Source organism: Babylonia areolata, chromosome 33 (assembly GCF_041734735.1).
Source record: "Babylonia areolata isolate BAREFJ2019XMU chromosome 33, ASM4173473v1, whole genome shotgun sequence".
NCBI classification, from domain to species: domain Eukaryota; kingdom Metazoa; phylum Mollusca; class Gastropoda; order Neogastropoda; family Buccinidae; genus Babylonia; species Babylonia areolata.
The window spans coordinates 18236322-18258721 of record NC_134908.1 but is presented as its reverse complement, the minus strand read 5'-3'; the positions used below and the strand labels follow the sequence as shown (position 1 = coordinate 18258721).

Below are 22400 nucleotides of genomic sequence, written 5' to 3'. Positions count from 1 at the left end.
GATATGAAGGACTTTTCATTTTGAGTGTGTGAAGTAAGAAGAAAGTTGTCACCATATTCAATAAATGCTCGTAGCAATGGACAGAGGTGCTTGATAGTTTTTGAACATCTTGTTATTGATGGGAAGAAATTCTATCTGGATCAAAATGATAAGTTTAAAAGAATCTGTGTGAAAAAGTGACGACAACACAGCAAAATGGTTCACTGCTCAACTTTACACGGCACAACGGTACATGCCATCAGTGTACAACTTTATACTGCTCAATGGTATATTTCAATGCTGTACAACTTTACATGGCACAACGGTACGTTCCATCACTGTACAACTTTACACTGCACAACGGTACATTCCAATGCTGTACAACTTTACACTGCACAACGGTACGTTCCATCACTGTACAACTTTACACTGCACAACGGCACACTTCAATTGCTGTACAACTTTACACTGCACAACGGTACACTTCAATGCTGTACAACTTTACACTGCACAACGGTACACTTCAATGCTGTACGACTTTACACTGCACAACGGTACACTTCAACAGTGTACAATGGTAACACTGTACGACACTACACTGCACAATGGAACACTGGTACTGGTACAGTTGTACACTGCTCAATAGTACACTACACAATGGTACATTACTCAGTAGTACAGTGCATAATGGTACACTGCTCAATAGTACACTGCAAAGCGATACATTGCATTTGTAACACAGCACAATGGTACACATTGTTTTTTCTCTCTTACATTAATGGTGTATTCTTTTTAGTGCCCAGGACATGTGAGGTGGAGGTTGGCAATTTTATTTTATTTTATTTTTTTATGCCAGTTTTTTCTGGATGATGTGTTTTGTATTATTATGTATTATTAATATTATGTTGAGGTTGAGGTTCTTTTATTTTTTCCTCTGCAGAAAAATTGACAGAATGGTCAACGTCAGAGGCATGTCCTATGTGAGCTTTATGTAAGTGAATATGACTTGACTTGTGCCTGATTTTCTTTTCCAACATTTTTTAAATTTTTTTAATACCCATTTTAGTGGGATCAGTATGTAGTTTTTCAGTCCTGATATGGCCCTGTGTAGTCGGCTGGACAATAACTGTGTAAGCAACAAAAGATTAGAAATATTTGATTACAGATGGAAGTGGTTGGATGAATGGCAGCTAACAAAGTTTATTCAACTGTACTTTAGAAAATGAATGTGGATAAAAAAAATTTTAAAAATTATATCGCAGTGTTTCATAAAGGAGTTGGGGATTGAGGAGGAGGAGGGTATGCCAATGATTCAGTGGTAACATTGTGTCTGTATCTTAAAAATGCTCGTACTTTATATGCAGTTGGAATGCCTTCTTTCTCTCAGTCACTGTCACTTTCTCTGTGTCTCTTTTTTTCTGTGTGTGCGTCTGAGTGTGTCTCTATCTCTCTATATCTCTCTCAGTGTGTCTCTCATTCTCTCTCACTCTCTTTATATATGTAAGCACCAACACTAAGACTTACTGAAATGCCATGGGTTACCATTTTCATACGCATGTGTGTTGGTACGGATGTACTTATTTCCTGTATGGATACGTAGAAATCGGTGTAAGGATTGATGTGTTCATATTTGTTCTGTTTTGTTGATTGAAAAAGAATATATAAAAGAAAATCAAAAATCATTTTTGAACATTGTTGTTTATAGATGAATATGTGTGTGTGTGCTTGCGAGTACATGTGTGTGTGTGTGTGGTGTGTGTGTGTGTGTGTGTGTGTGTGTAATATTAATTCCAAGCATGCTTTTCCTCTGATTTCTTGCCATGTTAGTATTGCCTGAACAAGTAATGGCATTGCCATATGCCATAATTTGTGTGTGTGTGTGTGTAACATTCATTCTGAGCATACTTTCCATCAGTGTTTTCTTGCCACACACAGTTATCCACACAAGTCACAGTATTGCCATATACATTGTTATAGATCTGCACAAGTCACAGTCTTACATGCTTTCTTATCCTGTCAACACAAGTCATGGTTTTGCCATACATACTGTTATCTACAAAAGTCAGTCTTGCCATATGCACTGTTATCTGCACAAGTCACAGTATTGCTGTACGCATTGTTATGTACACAAGTCACAGTATTGCTCTACGCATTGTTATGTACACAAGTCACAGTATTGCTGTACATATTGTTATGTACACAAGTCACAGTGTTGCTGTACACATTGTTATGTACACAAGTCACTGTTGTTTGGAGCACCAGACATAGCCCACATGGCTGAAGAGGGGTATGTAGTGCTTGGAATGTGTATATTTGCCGATAATGTTTTGTTTGGGTTGTCTTTGCTTTTTTTAAATATTGAAATGGAAAAAGCTGGCCTATTTATTTGTTTCAGGAGTGTGTGTGTGTGTGTGTGTGTTCTTCAGTTTAAAATCAGTTAATGTAGAGTGATTTTACACAGAAAAAAAATCCATATACAAAAGAACAAGAATCTAATGCAGTGTACATTGTTAACTGTAGTTTGCTGTCTTCGTGTGTGCATGTATGCATGCATGTGTGTGTGTGTGTGTGTGTGCATGTATGCATGCATGTGTGTTTGTGTGTGTGTGTGTGTGTGCACAAAGGACACAACACCAACGTAGGACTGTTTGCCAAGAGTCCAAGTTTGTGTCAAACTTACGATTCTATTATTGAAAGATTGAACACGACATAGACGGGCTCAGTATCCGAGTAGTTAAAGCGTTGGACTTTCAATCTGAGGCTCCTGGGTTTGAATGTCGGTGACGGTGCCTGGTGGGTAAAGGGTGGAGATTTTTCCGATCTCCCAGGTCAACATATATGCAGACCTGCTAGTGCCTCAACCCCTTTCATGTGTATACACAAGCAGAAGATCAAATACACACGTTAAAAATCCTGTAATCCATGTCAGTGTTTGATGGCTTATAGAAACAAGAAGATAACCAGTATGCACACCCCCGAAAGCAGAGTATGACTGCCTACATGGCGGGGTAAAAACGGTCATACACGTAAAAGCCCACTCGTGTACATACGAGTGAACATGGGAGTTGCAGCCCATGAATGCAGAAGAACAACAAGACATACCTCTACCCTATTAGGAAGGAGGAAGGTGGCAGAATGGTTCAAATGCTCAGCTGCCAATACAGAGTGTCCATGAGAGTGTGGGTTCGAATCCCGCTCTCGCCCTTTCTCCCAAGTTTGACTGGAAAATCAAACTGAGCGTTTAGTCTTTCGGATGAGATAATAAACCAAGGTCCCGTGTGCAGCAGCACACACTTGGCACACTGAAAAAAACCCCATGGCAATGAGAGTGTCATCCTCTGCCAAATTATGTAAAAATAGACGGGCGCAAGCTGGTTAAAGCATTGGACTTTCAATCTGAGGGCCCCAGGTTCGAATCTCGGTGACAGCACCTGGTGGGTAAAAGGTGGAGATTTTTCCAATCTCCCAGGTCACCATATCTTTTTTATGCAGACCTGTTTGTGCCTGAACCCCCTTCATGTGTATATGCAAGCAGAAGATCTAATATGCACCTTAAAGATCCTGTAATCCATGTCAGTCATACACAGCATGTACACCCCCAAAAACGGAGTATTGCTGCCTACATGGTGGGGTGAAAACGGTCATACATGTAAAAGCCCACTCATGTACATACGAGTGAACGTGGTTGTTGCAGCCCACGAACAAAGAAGCAGAATGTAGAAAGAAATCCACTCTCATAGGTACACAAATATATATGCATGTAATCAAGGCTGACAAGCGCGTTGGGTTATCATGCTGTCAGGCATCTGCCTAGAAGATGTGAGGTAGCGTATATATGGATTTGTCTGAACACAGTGATGCCTCCTTGAGAAATTGAAACTCTACCCTATTATATGTTTGAAGGACACCCCAAAAGAATTACTGGTGACTGTGCAATCCAGTTGCTGGGCCAGTCAGTCTTGAACCATGTACAGTATTCACTGGCTGTTAGAGTGTGAAAGAATTCAGGGACCTAGGGCAGGGTCGTTATTTATTTGGTGTGACCCTCTGTGGGATAGAACTCGGATCAAACTTCAACTTACTACTGTTAAGTATTGATGAGGGCATCACCCCAGAATCATGGTTTGAGTGTGGGCATGTTGGGTTTAGCCCCAACACTAGCTGCTTTCAAGGGCTTCTTGGACACTCACTGGGACAGTATTCCCACCCTTTATGACCCAGAGTGCCACCACTAGTCACAACCACGCATGCAAGTTTTAGAACAGTGACGAGTCGATAACGGCGAACAGGCCACTACCAGGCCTCAAGTGTCTTCTTCTTCTTCTTCTTTCCCTTGACTACCGCCTTCATCATTGTGAAGATTCTGTAGACTATAAGGGGGGTTTGCGTGTTTTTGAGGTTTCCTGAGGTAGAGGTTGCTTGGCCAGGGGATGGGTGGGGGGGGGGTTGAGGTATGGGGGTGGGGAGGGGGGAGGTGATCAGATTCGGGATTTGAAGCCTTCCAGGGTTGGGCTGAGGGCAATCTGAGCAGGAAGGCTGTTCCAGTTTGTTATGGTTCGGGGAAAGAAAGATTTTTGTCTGTACAGTGTCCTGCAGTTGGAGAGGTGGTATGCTGCTGGATGCGATCCTTGGGTCCCCGTGGATGCTGAAGGATTTTGAGAGGGCTTGTGGCATGTGTTGATGATACGACTGCCGCTATGGAACTTATAAAAGTTAACCAGTCTTGCCTTTCTCCTTCGCTCTTTGAGGGGAGACCACTGAAGAGTCTCCATCATGTCTTGCACACTGGATGTTTTCCTGTGTCGATGGGTCGCCCAGCGAGCAGCCCGGCGTTGTACTGCCTCAAGTTTGTTATTGTCCTTCTCTGTATAGGTGTCCCACACAGAGCTGACATACTCCAGGGTTGGGTGGACCAGTGTTTGGTAGGCTTGCTGTTTAATGCACTGGGAGCCTACTTTCAGGTTCCGTCTGAGTAGGCCTAAGGTCTTGTTGGCTCGGTTGGAGACATTGGAGATGTGGGGGGTCCATCTAAGGTCAGAGGTGATAGTGATGCCGAGGTATTTGGATTTGCTGACTACATCAAGGGTGTGGCCACGAAAGGTGTACTCTGATGGTAGGGGGTCTCTCTTCCGGCTCAATCGCAGTGTCTGATATTTGTCTGGATGGAAGCTCATAAGCCACTTCTGCTACCATTCTGTGAGGTAATCGAGATCCTTTTGTAGGGCTTGCTGGTCGCTGGTGGAGGAGATAGTTTTGTGGCACAGAGTATCATCAGCAAAGAGACGAGCAGTGGAGGACGGTCCAGTCGGCGTGTCGTTGATGTAGAGCAGGAACAGGCAAGGCCCAAGAACAGAGCCTTGGGGGACTCCAGATTCTACAGGAACAGGACTGGAAGTGGCTCCATCCACCACTACAGACTGCTGTCTGTCTGATAGGAACTTCCTGATCCAGGTGTGTACTTTCTCTGTGATGCCAATGGAGTGGATCTTGTGGAGCAGGAGGGAGTGGCAGACTTTGTCGAACGCTTTGGAAAAGCCCATGATGAGAGCGTCTGTCTGTTTTCCGGCTTCAAAGTTTACTGAGAGCTCGTCTACAAGTCCGATGAGCTGGCTTTCACAGGATCGCTGGCGTCTGAAACAGTGCTGTGCTTCAGTGATGATTCCATTCTTTTTTGCAAAGTTCATAACAGAGCTTGTGATGATGTGCTCCATTATTTTGCATGGTATGCTGGTCAGGGAAATAGGGCAGTAGTTTTCTGGGCGGTAGCGCTGGCCTTTCTTGAAGACTGGGGTGACGTTGGCCATCCTCCAGTGTCTGACAAGATCAAGATCAAATGAGTTCGTGTCCAACTCGTTCTGGGCGTCGGTCGCTTAAAACTCTTAATGGGATACCTAATGTATGATACAGTATAAAGTCTATTGCAGTTCATTATTTATGTGTCTGTTACTCCGATCAAACTTAAGTCTTGAATAGCAGACAAGTCGTTTGTCATCGTGGCGACAATTGCTAAAGGCCAGATCAGCACGTTGGGTTTACGAACATCAGTCGTCTAACTCCTTTTTTGATTTTCTTCTTTTTTTCAGATGTGGTGACGCCTTGAAACTGAAACAAAACCTGCTAGCTGAAAGATATAGTTGTCACCCTAAATACTTTTTCCGTGTTCATTTGGATCAACTTCCGGATAGCAAGCGAACGACTCGTCACAGTTCCTTTGAGCCGCGCAGATTCAAAGTTTGCTGAGTGTCACATTAAAATACGTGATATGAAGACGTATCTGTGCTTGTTATTTTCTTATGTTTCGACAAATGATGGGAAGTAGGCTCTTGAGCATCTGTAGCTGTTGTAATAGCACAAAACGATCTGTCAAGTGTCAGGACAAGTGAAGTTTCTAAACAGTCCGTAAGTTGTGCTTGAAAAAAACACACCCAAAAACAGAAACACACACACACACACACACAGAGAGATGTCCCATCGGGCAACGTTCCACAGAATAACTGCCTTTCAAAAAGAAAAAAAAGTAACTGATGTTTATCGAGGGGAAAAAACAAAAACACACCACCAAACTTGACGTTTCTTTAGAAATTGTTCAGTTGATATTTTTAGAAAATGCATCGGATTAGGAAGCTGATAAGTTGATAAAAAAAAAAAAAAGATGAAGTGATAATAATAATTATATTTTCAAAACAAAATCACTTGAGTTGAAATGTAATGTCGCACTTTAGCATCCTTAATTCCAGGAGCTGAATTCAGGATGCCAAAGTGCGATTATACTATTTCTTACTAATGTTAGTAGTTCTGTTCCTGAGTGAATATTGATATTTTTGCTTTGTTAGAATTTGAACACTTGTCAACTGGTCAAGAAAAGTTCCATCAACATTATTTGTGGAACTATACCGAGGTGAAGAAAAGAGCACAGCATGTATTCCAAGATACCATTGGATAAATTTTGAACATGTATCCCAAGATACCATTGAACAAAATTTTGAATTTAATTCAATAGATTTTATTTCATGAGGGTAATACTAATGGAATAAGCAACACAATCCTTTCATTTTTTTCATCCAGCCTGGTCATGAACAGTTTGTGTGTGACATGTGCAGTGAGACTTTTACTGGGACTGGTGACTTGAAGACACACAAGTTGATTCATACAGTTTGTGTGTGTCATGATCAATAAGGCTTTTACTACAGGCTGATACCCCAAAGATCTGAATTTCCTGAAAGTGGCAGAATGGTTAAGACGTTTATCTGTCAGTACAGTGTCTGTGAAGGTCAGGGTTTGAATCCATGTCTCACCCTTTCTCCCAAGTTTGACTGGAAAATCAAACTCAACGTCTAGTCTTTCAGATGAGGGGATGAACCAAGGTCCTGTATGCAGCACACACTTGGCACACTGAAAAAGAACTCATGACAACAAATGTTGTCCTCTGGCAAAATTGTGTAGAAGAAATCCACTCTGATAGGTAAACAAACATGCACTCAAGGCCTGACTAACGTGTTGGGTTATGCTGCTGGTCTAGCATTTGCCAAGTAGATGTGGTATGGCATATGTATGTAATTAACTGACCACAGTGACACATTGAAAAACTGACACTAAAGTCAGAATATCTAATGTTAAAATGTCATAACCAAGTTCATGTCATTTATTCTGTCTCCAACAACATAACTCATTGAATGGAGAATAAGAATAGGGTCTGTTTTAAATATAATGATTTTAATCCTAATTCTGATTAACAACAACATCAAAAAAAGAGAAAAAAAAGGCACTTGATTGACACTGTAAATTTAACACACACACACACACACACACACACACAAGAAAAAAAAGGCACACCAATTTGTAACCAAGATGGTGTGTATTTGTGATTTTGAGATTTTTTCATTCTTAACTCTCTTCAAATTTTTATTTTTAAATTTTTCTGTGTGTATATTTACAGTGAGTATTTGTGTCTCTGTGTCTGCGCGCACATGTGTGTGTGTGTGTGAGTGTGTACATGCATCAGATTATGTGTATGTGTGTTTGGTATTATGATAACGTGGATTATGTTTGGATGTTTGCTATGTGGGTGAGGTGACTGTACATTGTATACAAGGGAGTGGGGGTAGATTTGTTATAAAATTCTCACTTGTGATTATGATTTTTATGTGGTTTTTTTCTTCTTCTTATATTTTAGTCATGTGATTTGCCTTGAGTATTATTGTATTTGAATGAAAATGCAGTAGAAATAAAACATTCTTATCTTCTATATTAATTGATGTTGCTGTGATAATAATTCTAAATCCTTTATATGTTGTCTAATAGGTGCATACTTTTTCCCCTCCAAATGTATCACTCAGATAGCCAGTGTAATTGATTATGAGTACAATATTCATATCAAATGTGTTCTGTTTCTTATTGGATGAAATATGTCATATTTTTATGTACCTCCATGGGGTTTCCTGGAATAAACATGCCTTTACATGTCTTGTCTTGTCACTGATAATAGAATGGCTGGCGTGTCTGCCTGTCTGTCTGTCTCTCAGTCTGTGTACCTGTCTGTCTGTCTACCTCTGTCTCTGGATATTTATATACATATTAGTGTCTTGAGTGTGGATAGAGGGAAGGGGAGACAGCTTCTTTCAATCAGTGTTATCACAGTCTGAGTGCATCATCTCCCTGTTTACTGAGTGTACTAGATTCATATATTAGTTTCAGATGTAAAGACATCAAATTCATGCATGCATGCTTGCATGTATCACACATACACACACACACTCAAGCACACTATGTGCATGCATGTGTACCACACTGCAACACAGTACACACACATGCATGTACACACACACACACTGTACACCCACACGTGTACAAACAGACACACATGCACACGCGCACACACACACACACACATGTACCAGACTCGCATCCATACACAACACCCACATGTACCACACACACACATAGTGACATACACAGGCATATAACAGCACACACACTCCGACTTGCTCATACACACACACACATACAGACACACAGAACACACATACAAACATCCTATCCTGGGAGGATATTTCTTTCTTACTTCTTAAAAGGGTATGATATATATGTCAAAATACAGTGCAGGGAAAGATGCACAGAAGTTGAAAAATAAAAAGATGAAAGAAAATAGGTCACTGGCACACACCAACAGAAGTGTGCTAATGCACACACACAGATACACGTGTGCATGCACTTGCACATACACACACACACTCTCTCTCACACACACACAAATGCACAATGTATATGGAAACATTTCCAGTCTCACTTACATTGATGTAAAATGACTGACAAACAACTGTACCCAGACCCCACACTGCACATAAAAGCACACAAATCCCAACACACACACATACACTCTTAAACACACACATTCACACACATACGGAAAAACACATGCACACGTATACACACACACATGCACACACACACACACATTTCTGCATGCGTCAGTTCACATACACATGTGCGTGTGTGCACGCAAGCACACACACACTCATGCACACACACACACGTTTCTACATGCCTCAACTCCCATAACTCAGACACACACACACACACACACACACACACACAAATGTGCAAGTGGAGGGAAACACACACACATATTTCACAGCTCCTATGATATGCACACAACACACACACTCAAACTGAGAGAGAGAGGTACAACAGACATGTACCCAAACACACACATGCATTTGGGAAGGCTCAGAGAAACTCTGTTCTATTTTGAAGAAATATGTGCATTGTTTGTTTGGAAAGGATACTATTTCTTTATTTACCAATGAAGAAGGTGTGTTGTCTGAAGGCCCACATTTACATAAAAGGAACCTGAAACATAATCGAAATCTGTATGTCTTCTGCATCCCGGAGGATAGTCATCTTCAAATAATGTGATGTTGTCAAGAAACCACATTAACAACAAGGAGTCAATGAAAGACGTATACGAAAAAAATATTAATCATTAAAAAAAAAAGAAAAAAAGAGGAAGGTGGAGTGTTGATGTGTGCGTGCGCGCGTGTACACACACACACGCACATGCGCGCGCGCGCACACACACACACACACACACACACACACACACACACGAGACACATTATTTTTCGTGTGTTAGTGTCACTGTTTGTCATCAAAAACCCGATCGATTGATGTTGACACTTTCGTATTGACCGGTCTGTTTCGGTTAAAAGACAGCCAGTGACTGTTTTTGTGCAGTGGCATTTGTGCCATGAGAGTTGTCTTACCTTGTACGACTTACAGAGAGGCCGAGATTTGATCCTTGTAATTTTCTGTAGTTCTTATAGAATTTCGTGAAATGTAAGTTATTCGACTTTTTATCATTCTGTTTGTTTTTGTTGTGGGCAATATTCCTCCAGTAGACGGAATGATTAATGTTCACAACAAGGCGTGGACGTTCACTCCGCCAGTCACACGGACAGTGGAGAGGGGAGGGGAAGAAGTGTGGATGTAATGTTTTATTAAAATTTATAGCATTGTCTTCTTTGTTATGCATGGTGTTGTTGATTTTTTTATATTACATACAAAGCTTACAGTGCAGCATTTGTTTTTCGCTTGAAGCTCAGCCTATTGCGCTTGGTGATATTTTAAACAAACCAAGACGATACGAGGTGACGAATATGTCTTCTCTTGTCAGTTCATTGTGGTAGATACATTATAGTTTATACCGTATAGTTTGAATCATCTCTATTGCCATTATAGGTATTAATTACCAGGCACAGAGACAATGATGAGATCCAAAGGAAGTGATGTCAATGACCAGTTTTGTTGTTGATCTGTGGATTTGTTACTATTTTCTGCACATTATATATAATATATATATATTATTATATATAATTATATACATATTTCTTGTCTAGTAACTAGCCTGTACATACTATATTATACAGTTATTAAGGTTATAATCATAGTCTACACCTTTGGTACACATTCAGTGTTGTCTGATACATATGATATATATTTCTTTTCTTTTTTTAGCAACACATCTTCAGCACCAGATTTCTTGCTTGACCTGGCGGCACAGTTCATCATGTCATTCAACCTGTGACCTCTTCCGCCTTCACAGCCGTTGGGAAAGGTTTCCTCCTCCGCCTGGTCTGTCGTTGGGAGACTTCACATGCGGCAGGTAGTACTGGGTTACATGGTACCAGAGGCAAGGGCTGTGCCCCTGACCTGACCCAAACACACAAAACTTACATACTAACATCCTATCCTGGAGGATTTTTATTTCTTAATTCTTAAAAGGGTATGATATATACATCAAAATACAGTACAGGGAAAAATGCACAGAAGGTCGAAAAATAAAAAGATGAAAGAAAATAGGCCACTGGCACACACCAACAGCAGTGTGCTAATGCACACACACAGATACACGTGTGCACGCTCACGCACTCACTCACACACACACACACACACACACACACACACACACACTGAAATTAAATTCTTTACTACATGTGTGATACATGCATGCTTTCAGACATTGTGACCAAATGGCATCCCCTGATCAGCAGGCAATGTCAGAGGTGAAGATCGAGATTGATGTGGCTGAAGAAACAGGACCACTGTGGATGACACAGGATCAGTGTTCAGGTCAGTTGCACGTTCACCGTTTTTATTTCATGACATTTCATATCTTGGCCCAGTAGTAACTAGTATGGAACAAACTGCCTTTCTCAATCTCTTATATGGATTCCACAGTACAGTTTAGTTTTTAAAAAGTATAACAAAACACACTTTTCCAATGTTTCATTGTACCTACCATCTTATTGACTCGTTTTCTTCTAGAAGTTATGATGGACATGTGTGTGTACATATGCAGTTTATGTGTTAGTGTGTGCACTCACACTTGTTTTTGTATGGTGTACCTGATGCATACAATATGTTTATATGTATAACTTTTTATTGTAAACTCCACAAACTCCCTGTCTGGGATGTGTGAGCATCAGTCTTCATTATCATTATTACTGCTATGGTTTATTATTATGATTGAAATTATCTTTTTTATCACTGTTATCATTATTAAAATTTCAAGTCAATTGACAGTGTACAACGTCTTGGTGAGGTCCTAGGAATCAGCCTTGTATCATCGCTCTTGAACCAGCACACAGTGACAGCTATTATAGTGCTAGATGTGTACAAATCCAGTCTTAGACATATTCACCCTCATATCATCGTTCTTGTTGTGTTCAATTCCAGTCTTAGACATATTCACCCTCATATCATCGTTCTTGTTGTGTTCAATTCCAGTCTTAGACATATTCACCCTCATATCATCGTTCTTGTTGTGTTCAATTCCAGTCTTAGACATATTCACCCTCATATCATCGTTCTTGTTGTGTACAATTCCAGTCTTAGACATATTCACCCTCATATCATCATTCTTGTAGTGTTCAATTCCAGTCTTAGACATATTCACCCTCATATCATCATTTTTGTTGTGTACAAATCCAGTCGACATATTCACCCTCATATCATCGTTCTTGTTGTGTACAATTCCAGTCTCAGACATATTCACCCTCATATCATCGTTCTTGAACCAGCACACAGTGACAGCTATTATAGTGCTAGATGTGTACAATTCCAGTCTTAGACATATTCACAATGTCTTTCACTTTCTGTATATTTCATTATTTGTGTGGATGTGTTTTATTTTTGTGGTGTTTTTTGTTTGTTTTGCAATCACTGTCAGTTGGATTGTGACCATTTCAGGTGATTGATTGATTGATTGATTGATGGATTTAATGTTAATCAGTTACTGTTAATTGAGTCTCAAGCATTTGTGATGAGCTTTTTTGGTGATGTGTGTGTGCGTGCGTGCGTGGCATGCGTGCGTGCGTGTGTGAACGGTGGATCTGGGGAATGTGATGGTGATAGAGGAAGAGAGATGTAGTTGACATTTGATGCATAACTGTTGCAGGTCGCACGTGTGAAACACCTGAAAATAATGTGAGCACAGCCACCACACCCTGTGAGATGGACACTCAGAATCCATCAGCTGCTGTCATGAAGTCTGAAACAGACACACACACAGGCAGTGGTCCAGGTATTAAAGCTGAACCAGTTGATCAGGATGCAACAAGTGGTGTGTTTCACCAGTTCCAGTCTGTAGTCAAAAGAGAAGAGGATGTGAACATCAGATGTGAATCCTGTACCTGTATTAATTTGTCTTCTTCACCAGTGACTCCATGGAATTTTAAGTGTCATTTTCAGTGTGAGAGATCAGAAGTTCAGTTCCAAACTGAATCTATCAGCACAAACATAAACCATGATGTTATCAAGACTGAACCAGATGTTATCAAGACTGAACCAGTCACAGCAAACACCAGCAATGATGTCATCAAGACTGAACCAGTCACAGCAAACACCAGCAGTGATGTCATCAAGACTGGACCAGTCACAGCAAACATCAGCAGTGATGTCATCAAGACTGAACCAGTCACAGCAAACACCAGCAGTGATGTCATCAAGACTGAACCAGTCACAGCAAACACCAGCAGTGATGTCATCAAGACTGAACCAGTCACAGCAAACACCAGCAGTGATGTCATCAAGACTGAACCAGTCACAGCAAACATCAGCAGTGATGTCATCAAGACTGAACCAGTCACAGCAAACATCAGCAGTGTCATCAAGACTGAACCAGTCACAGCAAACAGCAGCAGTGATGTCATCAAGACTGAACCAGTCGCAGCAAACATCAGCAGTGATGTCATCAAGACTGAACCAGTCACAGCAAACATCAGCAGTGATGTGCAGACTGAAGCAGCGACAGACATCATGATGACGGTGAGACCTGATGCAGTCAGATCTGAATCCACCTTCAGGAAGGATGAAGACAACAGACCAGCAGGTGATAACCAGGTGGGTAAAACTTCTGGTTTGGGGTACTTCATATTTTCTACAAGATATGTAATAAACACTTATCATATATATATATATATATATATATATATATATATATATATATATATATATATATATATATATACTTCCTTTTTTTATTATTTTTTTTTATCTCTCTTGGGCTGTGGTTTTGTTTCTTTTCCTTCTAAGTTATTCTTCAACGAAGTGCACACAGCTGTTGTAATTTAGAAAGTTTATATAAAAAAGAGTAGTTTTTCTGACAATATGTGTTTAAGGTATATAAAAGAGATAGAGAGATAAACTTTAGTAATCTTAATTTTTTGTCTGTTTTTTTTTTTTTTTTTTTTTTTTAATTCGATTTCCTTATAAATACATTCCAATTACAGTGTCAGTGCACTTCTGTGAAGGACACAAAAAATAACGGAGAATTAAACATTTCCACAGACATTTTACTGTTATTATTGTTCTGGTTTTTTTTTTGTGGGTTTTTTTTTTTTTTGGGGGGGGGGGGGGTTGTTTGTTTGTTGTTTTCATAATATTTAGCACTTTAATGACACAAATTGGAACATTGATGAATAGCAGTGCACTTGTTTCATTTTCAGCTGAAAGAGTTCATATATTCTGCTTTGTAGTTGTATGGAAGTTGCATTAAGCATACTTCCATGAACAGCAAAATTCTGCTTGTAATGGAATATCAGTCTGAATATACTATCGGAAACGAATTAGTCAACACATCTCACTATTTCAAAACATTAAATTAGACACACACACCCTGCCCCCCTCCCCCTCCCCCCCCCCAAAAAAAGGCTGAAGTCAGAGACAGGTTGCTGTGTTTTCCACTCAGTGTGAAGGCCTTACACTGTTTACATTCATCCGAGTAGTTGTTTTCAACTCTCACCTCAAGTAGACACTTGGTACCCGCTTTTATTTACAAACAAAAGTGTCCCCCAAAACACATGGAAAATCAACAGGGAAATAAAGGGGGAAAACGGCTCTCCCTGTGTCAATTATCTCAAACTGGAAGATGGTCATTACACTACAGACAGACAAACCGTAGTGATTATTTTGGCATCCACTGTCTTCCTTTTCCAAGAAGTCAGATTCATGAGAGACTGTGTGATTTATCAAATCATCTGGAGCAGCACAGTTCTTCTTAGTGGAACTTCTGCTCTCCAACTGTGTGAAGATTCCACAGCTCGCCCTGATGAAATTCACCACAGTTTGCTGAATCAGCTTCCAGCAACTTGTGTATGAACCGATCTTAATTTGAGAACACAATCACATCTGGATCTTGTGGGTTCTTTCCCCCTTCCTAACAGAAAGCCCTGATCACACCCTTCCCTAAATCTGGCAAAGGTCTGACAGATCACATCCACTACCAACCACATAAGGTGCAACAAGCAATGCATTCATAAACATACAACATTAACATGTCATTGTCACCTTTGATTTAGAAAACATCTTTGACACTGTCTGGAATTATTGTATCCTTTCAGACCATGACCATGGCTTTCAAGGTTATCCAGTTTTTATTGACACACATGTGTAAACAAAGCGAGTCGACGCAATCACCAGGTCTCAATTGTCTGTGTGTACCCGTCTGTCTGCGTGTGTACCTGTGTTAATTAAACTTTGTTGACCTTTGCTTGACAACTACTGTTAGTGATATATGCAAATAAAAGTCAGTGGTGTGATAGGTATGAGTGAGACCTTTCCAGTCATAACCTGTACTGTGAACAATGATGTGTTGAGGTGCTCAGTAAGAAGTCAAAGGTCAAGGTCACTTTCAAGACAGTATGCTTTACAGTGTCCTTTTTATATTCCAATGCTGTAATTCACGTGTTCAAAACAGTGGGTATTATATATGTGTGAGTCTTGAAGGCCTTGCCTCTTGGGTTTTTTGTTGTTGTGTGTGTTGACCATGCAGCACATTGTGTATTGGTTGTGTTTGTGTTATTGATAACAGTGGTTATCAAACTGATTTTTCATTTCAGAAACAAGTGAAACTTCAGTCTTATGTCATTAATAAAACAACACCTCAGCTGTCAGTGTCTGGAGCGAAGAGAACTCCTCTACACAAGTCTGCCAACACTTCTGGGTCACTGCTGTCCCAGAACAGAAGTCACGTGTGTCAGCGATGTTCTGCTGCCTTTGTGACATTCAACAGTCTAAAGATACATCTGATGCATGTTCATGGTGAGAAACTGCATGCTGTGTTACCTGTGTCCTCCACACCTGGTGGTTGTGATGCTGGTAACCATAGCAACATGAATGTGGAAAAGGTTGCTGACCTTGACAAGAGAAACATTGTGCAGAGAAAAAACAACAAATTTGATGATAACACTGACAAGGAAAGTGAGGAGAAAAAGAGCAGGCGCCATGTGTGTGATGTGTGCAGTAAGGCTTTTACTCGGGCTGATACCTTGAAGAGACACAAGTTGATTCATGCTGGTCATAAACAGTTTGTGTGTGATGTGTGCAGTAAGGCTTTTACTGAGGCTGGTTACTTGAAGAGACACAAGTTGATTCATGCTGGTCATAAACAGTTTGTGTGTGATGTGTGCAGTAAGGCTTTTACTGAGGCTGGTTACTTGAAGAGACACAAGTTGATTCATACTGGTCATAAACAGTTTGTGTGTGATGTGTGCAGTAAGGCTTTTACTCAGGCTGGTACCTTGAAAACACACAAGTTGATTCATACTGGTCATAAACAGTTTATGTGTGATGTGTGCAGTAAGGCTTTTACTCAGGCTGGTCACTTGAAGACACACAAGTTGATTCATACTGGTCATAAACAGTTTGTGTGTGACGTATGCAGTAAGGCTTTTACTGAGGCTGGTCACTTGAAAACACACAAGTTGATTCATACTGATCATAAACAGTTTATGTGTGATGTGTGCAGTAAGGCTTTTACTCAGGCTGGTCACTTGAAGACACACAAGTTGATTCATACTGGTCATAAACAGTTTGTGTGTGACGTATGCAGTAAGGCTTTTACTGAGGCTGGTCACTTGAAAACACACAAGTTGATTCATACTGATCATAAACAGTTCGTATGTGACATGTGTAGTAAGGCTTTTACTCGTGCTTGTACTTTGAAGACACACAAGTTGATTCATACTGGTCATAAACAGTTTGTGTGTGACGTGTGCAGTAAGGCTTTTACTCGGGCTAGTACCTTGAAGAGACACAAGTTGATTCATGCTGGTCATAAACAGTTTGTGTGTGACGTGTGCAGTAAGGCTTTTACTCGGGCTAGTACCTTGAAGAGACACAAGTTGATTCATGCTGGTCATAAACAGTTTGTGTGTGACGTGTGCAGTAAGGCTTTTACTGACGCTAGTACCTTGAAGAAACACAAGTTGATTCATACTGGTCATAAAGAGTTTGTGTGTGACGTGTGCAGTAAGGCTTTTACTGACGCTGGTACCTTGAAGGGACACAAGTTCATTCATATTGGTCATAAACAGTTTGTGTGTGACGTGTGCAGTAAGGCTTTTACTCAGGCTGGTACCTTGAAGAGACACAAGTTGATTCATACTGATCATAAACAGTTTGTGTGTGACGTGTGCAGTAAGGCTTTTACTGAGGCGGGTACCTTGAAGAGACACAAGTTCATTCATACAGGTCATAAACAGTTTGTGTGTTAAGTGTGCAGTAAGGCTTTTAATCATGCTTGTAACTTGAAACACAAGTTGATTCATACTGGTCATAAACAGTTCGTATGTGACATGTGCAGTAAGGCTTTCACTCATGCTTGTACCTTGAAGAGACATAAGTTGATTCATACTGGTCATAAACAGTTTGTGTGTGACGTGTCAGTAAGGCTTTTACTCATGCTGGTACCTTGAAGAGACATAAGTTGATTCATACTCGTCATAAACAGTTTGTGTGTGACGTGTCAGTAAGGCTTTTACTCATGCTGGTACCTTGAAGAGACATAAGTTGATTCATACTGGTCATAAACAGTTTGTGTTTTGACGTGTCAGTAAGGCTTTTACTCATGCTTGTATCTTGAAGACACACAAGTTGACTTATACTGGTCATAAACAGTTTGTGTGTGACATGTGCAGTAAGGCTTTTACTCATGCTGGTACCTTGAAGAGACACAAGTTGATTCATACTGGTCATAAACAGTTGGTATGTGACATGTGCAGTAAGGCTTTTACTCGGGCTGGTCACTTGAAGACACACAAGTTGATTCATACTGGCCATAAACAGTTCATATGTGACGTGTGTAGTAAGGCTTTTACTTATGCTTGTACCTTGAAGAAACACAAGTTGATTCATACTGGTTATAAACAGTTTGTGCGTCAAGTGTGCAGTAAGGCTTTTAATCAGGCTTGTACCTTGAAGAGACACAAGCTGATTCATACTGGTCATAAACAGTTTGTGTGCAACGTGTGCAGTAAGGTTTTTAATCGGGCTTTTAGATTTAGGACACACAGGAGAATCCACACAGGGGAAAAACCTTACAGGTGACCACACTGTGATGCTGGTTTTAATCATTCAAGTCACTTAACAGACTAACATCAGGTCAGTCCATGCAGGTGACATACCCTGTGTCTGTGATGTCTGTGGGGCAGCATTCTCTGAGACTGGTCACTGAAAAGGACACAAGAGAACCCACACAGGAGAGAAACTTCACGTGTGCACAGACTGTGGACAAGGTTTCTCTGAATCCAGTGATCTAAAGTGACATCAGTTGACCCACACAGGAGAGAAACCTCACACCTGTCCACACTGTGTGCACACATGTATCTTTCTCTCCATCTTTTGATGAGAACCAATGCTGAACTGATGGGTTAACTCCATGCATTTGTGTAAATAATGTGAAATAAATTGTGATGCACTGTGGTTGGATGGATGGTCAGTGATGCATATATTTAAGATGATTGTTTTCTTCACATGATTTATTTGCATTATCATATTTCTGATTTGAGCAATGTAAATTTTTCCCCTTTGTCATTGTTCTTGTTGATTGTCTCCTTTTGTTTTGTTTTTTTAAGGTTTTTTCTTCATTTCTTTGTGATGTTTCCTTGTGTGTTGTAAATATTATAAAAGAATCAAAGAAATGAACCAAGAAAAAAAAGTCAAACCAGATGACCTAGAAAGTAGATCCAAGTGGAACAATCACATTTTTCACAGATGTAAGAGGAGACTTCTTGAGGACCGTGAGGGTATTGTTCAGGATTCATAAACGACAAGTTGATGTTATCAAACGAGGTGCAGTTTGATTGGGTTCACCATTTTGATCGGAAAACATGACTCCCCAATTATCACCAGATACTGTCGTTGATTTTATGAGAATCAAATCAGTGTTCTTAAAGAAAAGGAAATTGAAAGGAAATGATGTGAAGGACTTTTCATTTTGAGTGTGTGAAGTAAGAAGAAAGTTGTCACCATATTCAATAAATGCTCGTAGCAATGGACAGAGGTGCTTGATAGTGTTTGAACAGCTTGTTATTGATGAGAGGAAATTCTATCTGGATCAAAATGATAAGTTTAAAAGAATCTGTGTGAAAAAGTGACGACAACACAGCAAAATGGTTCACTGCTCAACTTTACACGGCACAACGGTACATTCCATTATTGTACAACTTTATACTGCTCAATGGTATATTTCAATGCTGTACAACTTTACACTGCACAACGATACGTTCCATCACTGTACAACTTTGCACTACACAATGGTACGTTCCATCACTGTACAACTTTGCACTGCACAACGGTACACGTCAATGCTGTACAACTTTACACTACACAACGGTACACTTCAATGCTGTACAACTTTGCACTACACAACGGTACACTTCAACACTGCACAACGGAACACTGGTACTGGTACAGTTGTACATTGCTCAATAGTACACTACACAATGGTATATTGCTCAATACTACAGTGCATAATGGTACATTGCTCAGTAGTACAGTGCATAATGGTACACTGCTCAATAGTACACTGCATAGTGGTACATTTGCATATGTAATACAGCACAATGGTACACATTGTTTTTTCTCTCTTACATTAATGGTGTATTCTTTTTGTGCCCAGGACATGTGAGGTGGAGGTTGGCAATTTTTATTTTTTTTATTTTTTAAATGCCAGTTATTCTGGATGATGTGTTTTGTATTATTGTTATGTATTATTAATATTATGTTGAGGTTCAGGTTCTTTTATTTTTTCCTCTGCAGAAAAATTGACAGAATGGTCAACGTCAGAGGTATGTCCTATGTGAGCTTTATGTAAGTGAATATGACTTGACTTGTGCCTGATTTTCTTTTCCAGCATTTTGAAAACATTTTTAATTTTTTACCCATTTTCGTGGGATCAGTATGTAGTTTTTCAGTCCTGATATGGCCCTGTGTAGTCGGCTGGACAATAACTGTGTAAGCAACAAAAGATAAATATTTGATTCCGATGGCAGTGGCTGGATGAGTGGCAACTAACAAAAGTTTATTCAACTGTAGTTTGGAAAATGAATGCTGATTAAAAAAAATATTATATCGCAGTGTTTCATAAAGGAGTTGGGGATTGAGGAGTGGGGACTGGGGGGTATGCCAATGATTCAGTGGTAACATTGTGTCTGTGACTATGTATCGTAAAAATGCTCATACATTTTATGCAATTGGAATGCCTTCTTTCTCTCAGTCACTGTCACTTTCTCTATGTCTCTTTTTCTCTGTGTGTGCGTCTGAGTGTGTCTGTCTGTCTCTGTCTCTCTGTATCTCTCTCAGTATGTCTTTCATTCTCTCTCACTCTCTCTTTTTTATATATGTAAGCACCAACACTAAGACTTACTGAAATGCCATGGGTTATCATTTTCATACACGGGTGTGTTGGTACACATGTACTTATTTCCAGTATGGATACATACAAATTGGTGTATGGATTGATGTATTCATATTTGTTCTGTTTTGTTAACTGAAAAAGAATATATAAAAGAAAATCAAAAATCATTTTTGAACATTGTTGTTCATAGATGAATATGTGTGTGTGTGCTTGCGAGTACATGTGTGTGTGGTGTGTGTGTGTGTGTGTGTAATATTAATTCCGAGCATGCTTTTCCTCAGTGATTTCTTGCCATGTTAGTATTGCCTAAACAGGTAATGGCATTGCCATATGCCATAATTTGTGTGTGTGTGTGTGTTCTTCAGTTTAAAATCAGTTAATGTAGAGTGATTTTACACAGAAAAAAATCCATATACAAAAAAACAGGAATCTAATGCAGTGTACATTGTTAACTGTAGTTTGCTGTGTTCGTGTGTGCATGTATGCATGCATGCATGTGTGTGTGTGTGTGTGCATGTATGCATGCATGTGTGGTGTGTGTGCACAAAAGAAACAACACCAATGTAGGACTGTTTGCCAAGAGTCCAAGTTTGTGTCAAACTTATGATTCTATTATTGAAAGATTGAACACGACATAGACGGGCTCAGTATCCGAGTGGTTAAAGCGTTGGACTTTCAATCTGAGGCTCCCGGGTTCGAGTGACGGTGCTTGGTGGGTAAAGGGTGGAGATTTTTCTGATCTCCCAGGTCAACATATGTGCAGACCTGCTAGTGCCTGAACCCCCTTCATGTGTATACGCAAGCAGAAGATCAAATAAGCACGTTAAAAATCCTGTAATCCATGTCAGTGTTTGGTAGGTTATGGAAACAAGAAGATACCCAGCATGCACATCCCTGAAAGCAGAGTATGACTGCCTACATGGCGGGGTAAAAACGGTCATACACGTAAAAGCCCACTTGTATACATACGAGTGAACATGGGAGTTGCAGCCCATGAATGCAGAAGAAGAAGAACAAGACATACCTCTACCCTATTAGGAAGGAGGAAGGTGGCAGAATGGTTCAAATGCTCAGCTGCTAATACGGAGAGTCCATGGGGGTGTGGGTTCGAATCCTGCTCTCGCCCTTTCTCCCAAGTTTGACTGGAAAATCAAACTGAGCGTTTAGTCTTTCGGATGAGATGATAAACCAAGGTCCCGTGTGCAGCAGCACACACTTGGCACACTGAAAAAGAACACATGGCAACAAGAGTGTCGTCCTCTGCCAAATTATGTAAAAATAGATTGGCGCAAGCTGGTTAAAGCATTGGACTTTCAATCTGAGGGTCCCAGGTTCGAATCTCGGTAACAGCACCTGGTGGGTAAAAGGTGGAGATTTTTCTGATCTCCCAGTAACCATATATTTTTTATGCAGACCTATTTGTGCCTGAACCCCCTTCGTGTGTATATGCAAGCAGAAGATCAAATACGCACCTTAAAGATCCTGTAATCCATGTCAGCCATACCCAGCATGTACACCCCCAAAAACGGAGTATTGCTGCCTACATGGTGGGGTGAAAACGGTCATACATGTAAAAGCCCACTCATGTACATACGAGTGAACGTGGTTGTTGCAGCCCACGAACGAAGAAGCAGAATGTAGAAAGAAATCCACTCTCATAGGTACACAAATATATATGCATGTAATCAAGGCTGACAAGCGCGTTGGGTTGTCATGCTGTCAGGCA

General features: G+C 40.3%; 1 protein-coding gene across 1 annotated transcript; it reads left to right on the top strand.

The window, feature by feature from the left end:
• Positions 1-10234: 10234 nt before the first annotated feature.
• On the top strand, positions 10235-18816 carry LOC143277214 (uncharacterized). The gene is made up of 5 exons (XM_076582001.1): positions 10235-10314; positions 10993-11140; positions 11495-11607; positions 12935-13878; positions 15876-18816. Exons 3-5 carry the CDS (start codon positions 11508-11510, stop codon positions 17529-17531), a joined length of 2700 nt encoding a protein of 899 aa, XP_076438116.1. The 5' UTR covers positions 10235-10314; positions 10993-11140; positions 11495-11507; the 3' UTR covers positions 17532-18816.
• The last annotated feature ends 3584 nt before the right edge of the window (positions 18817-22400 follow it).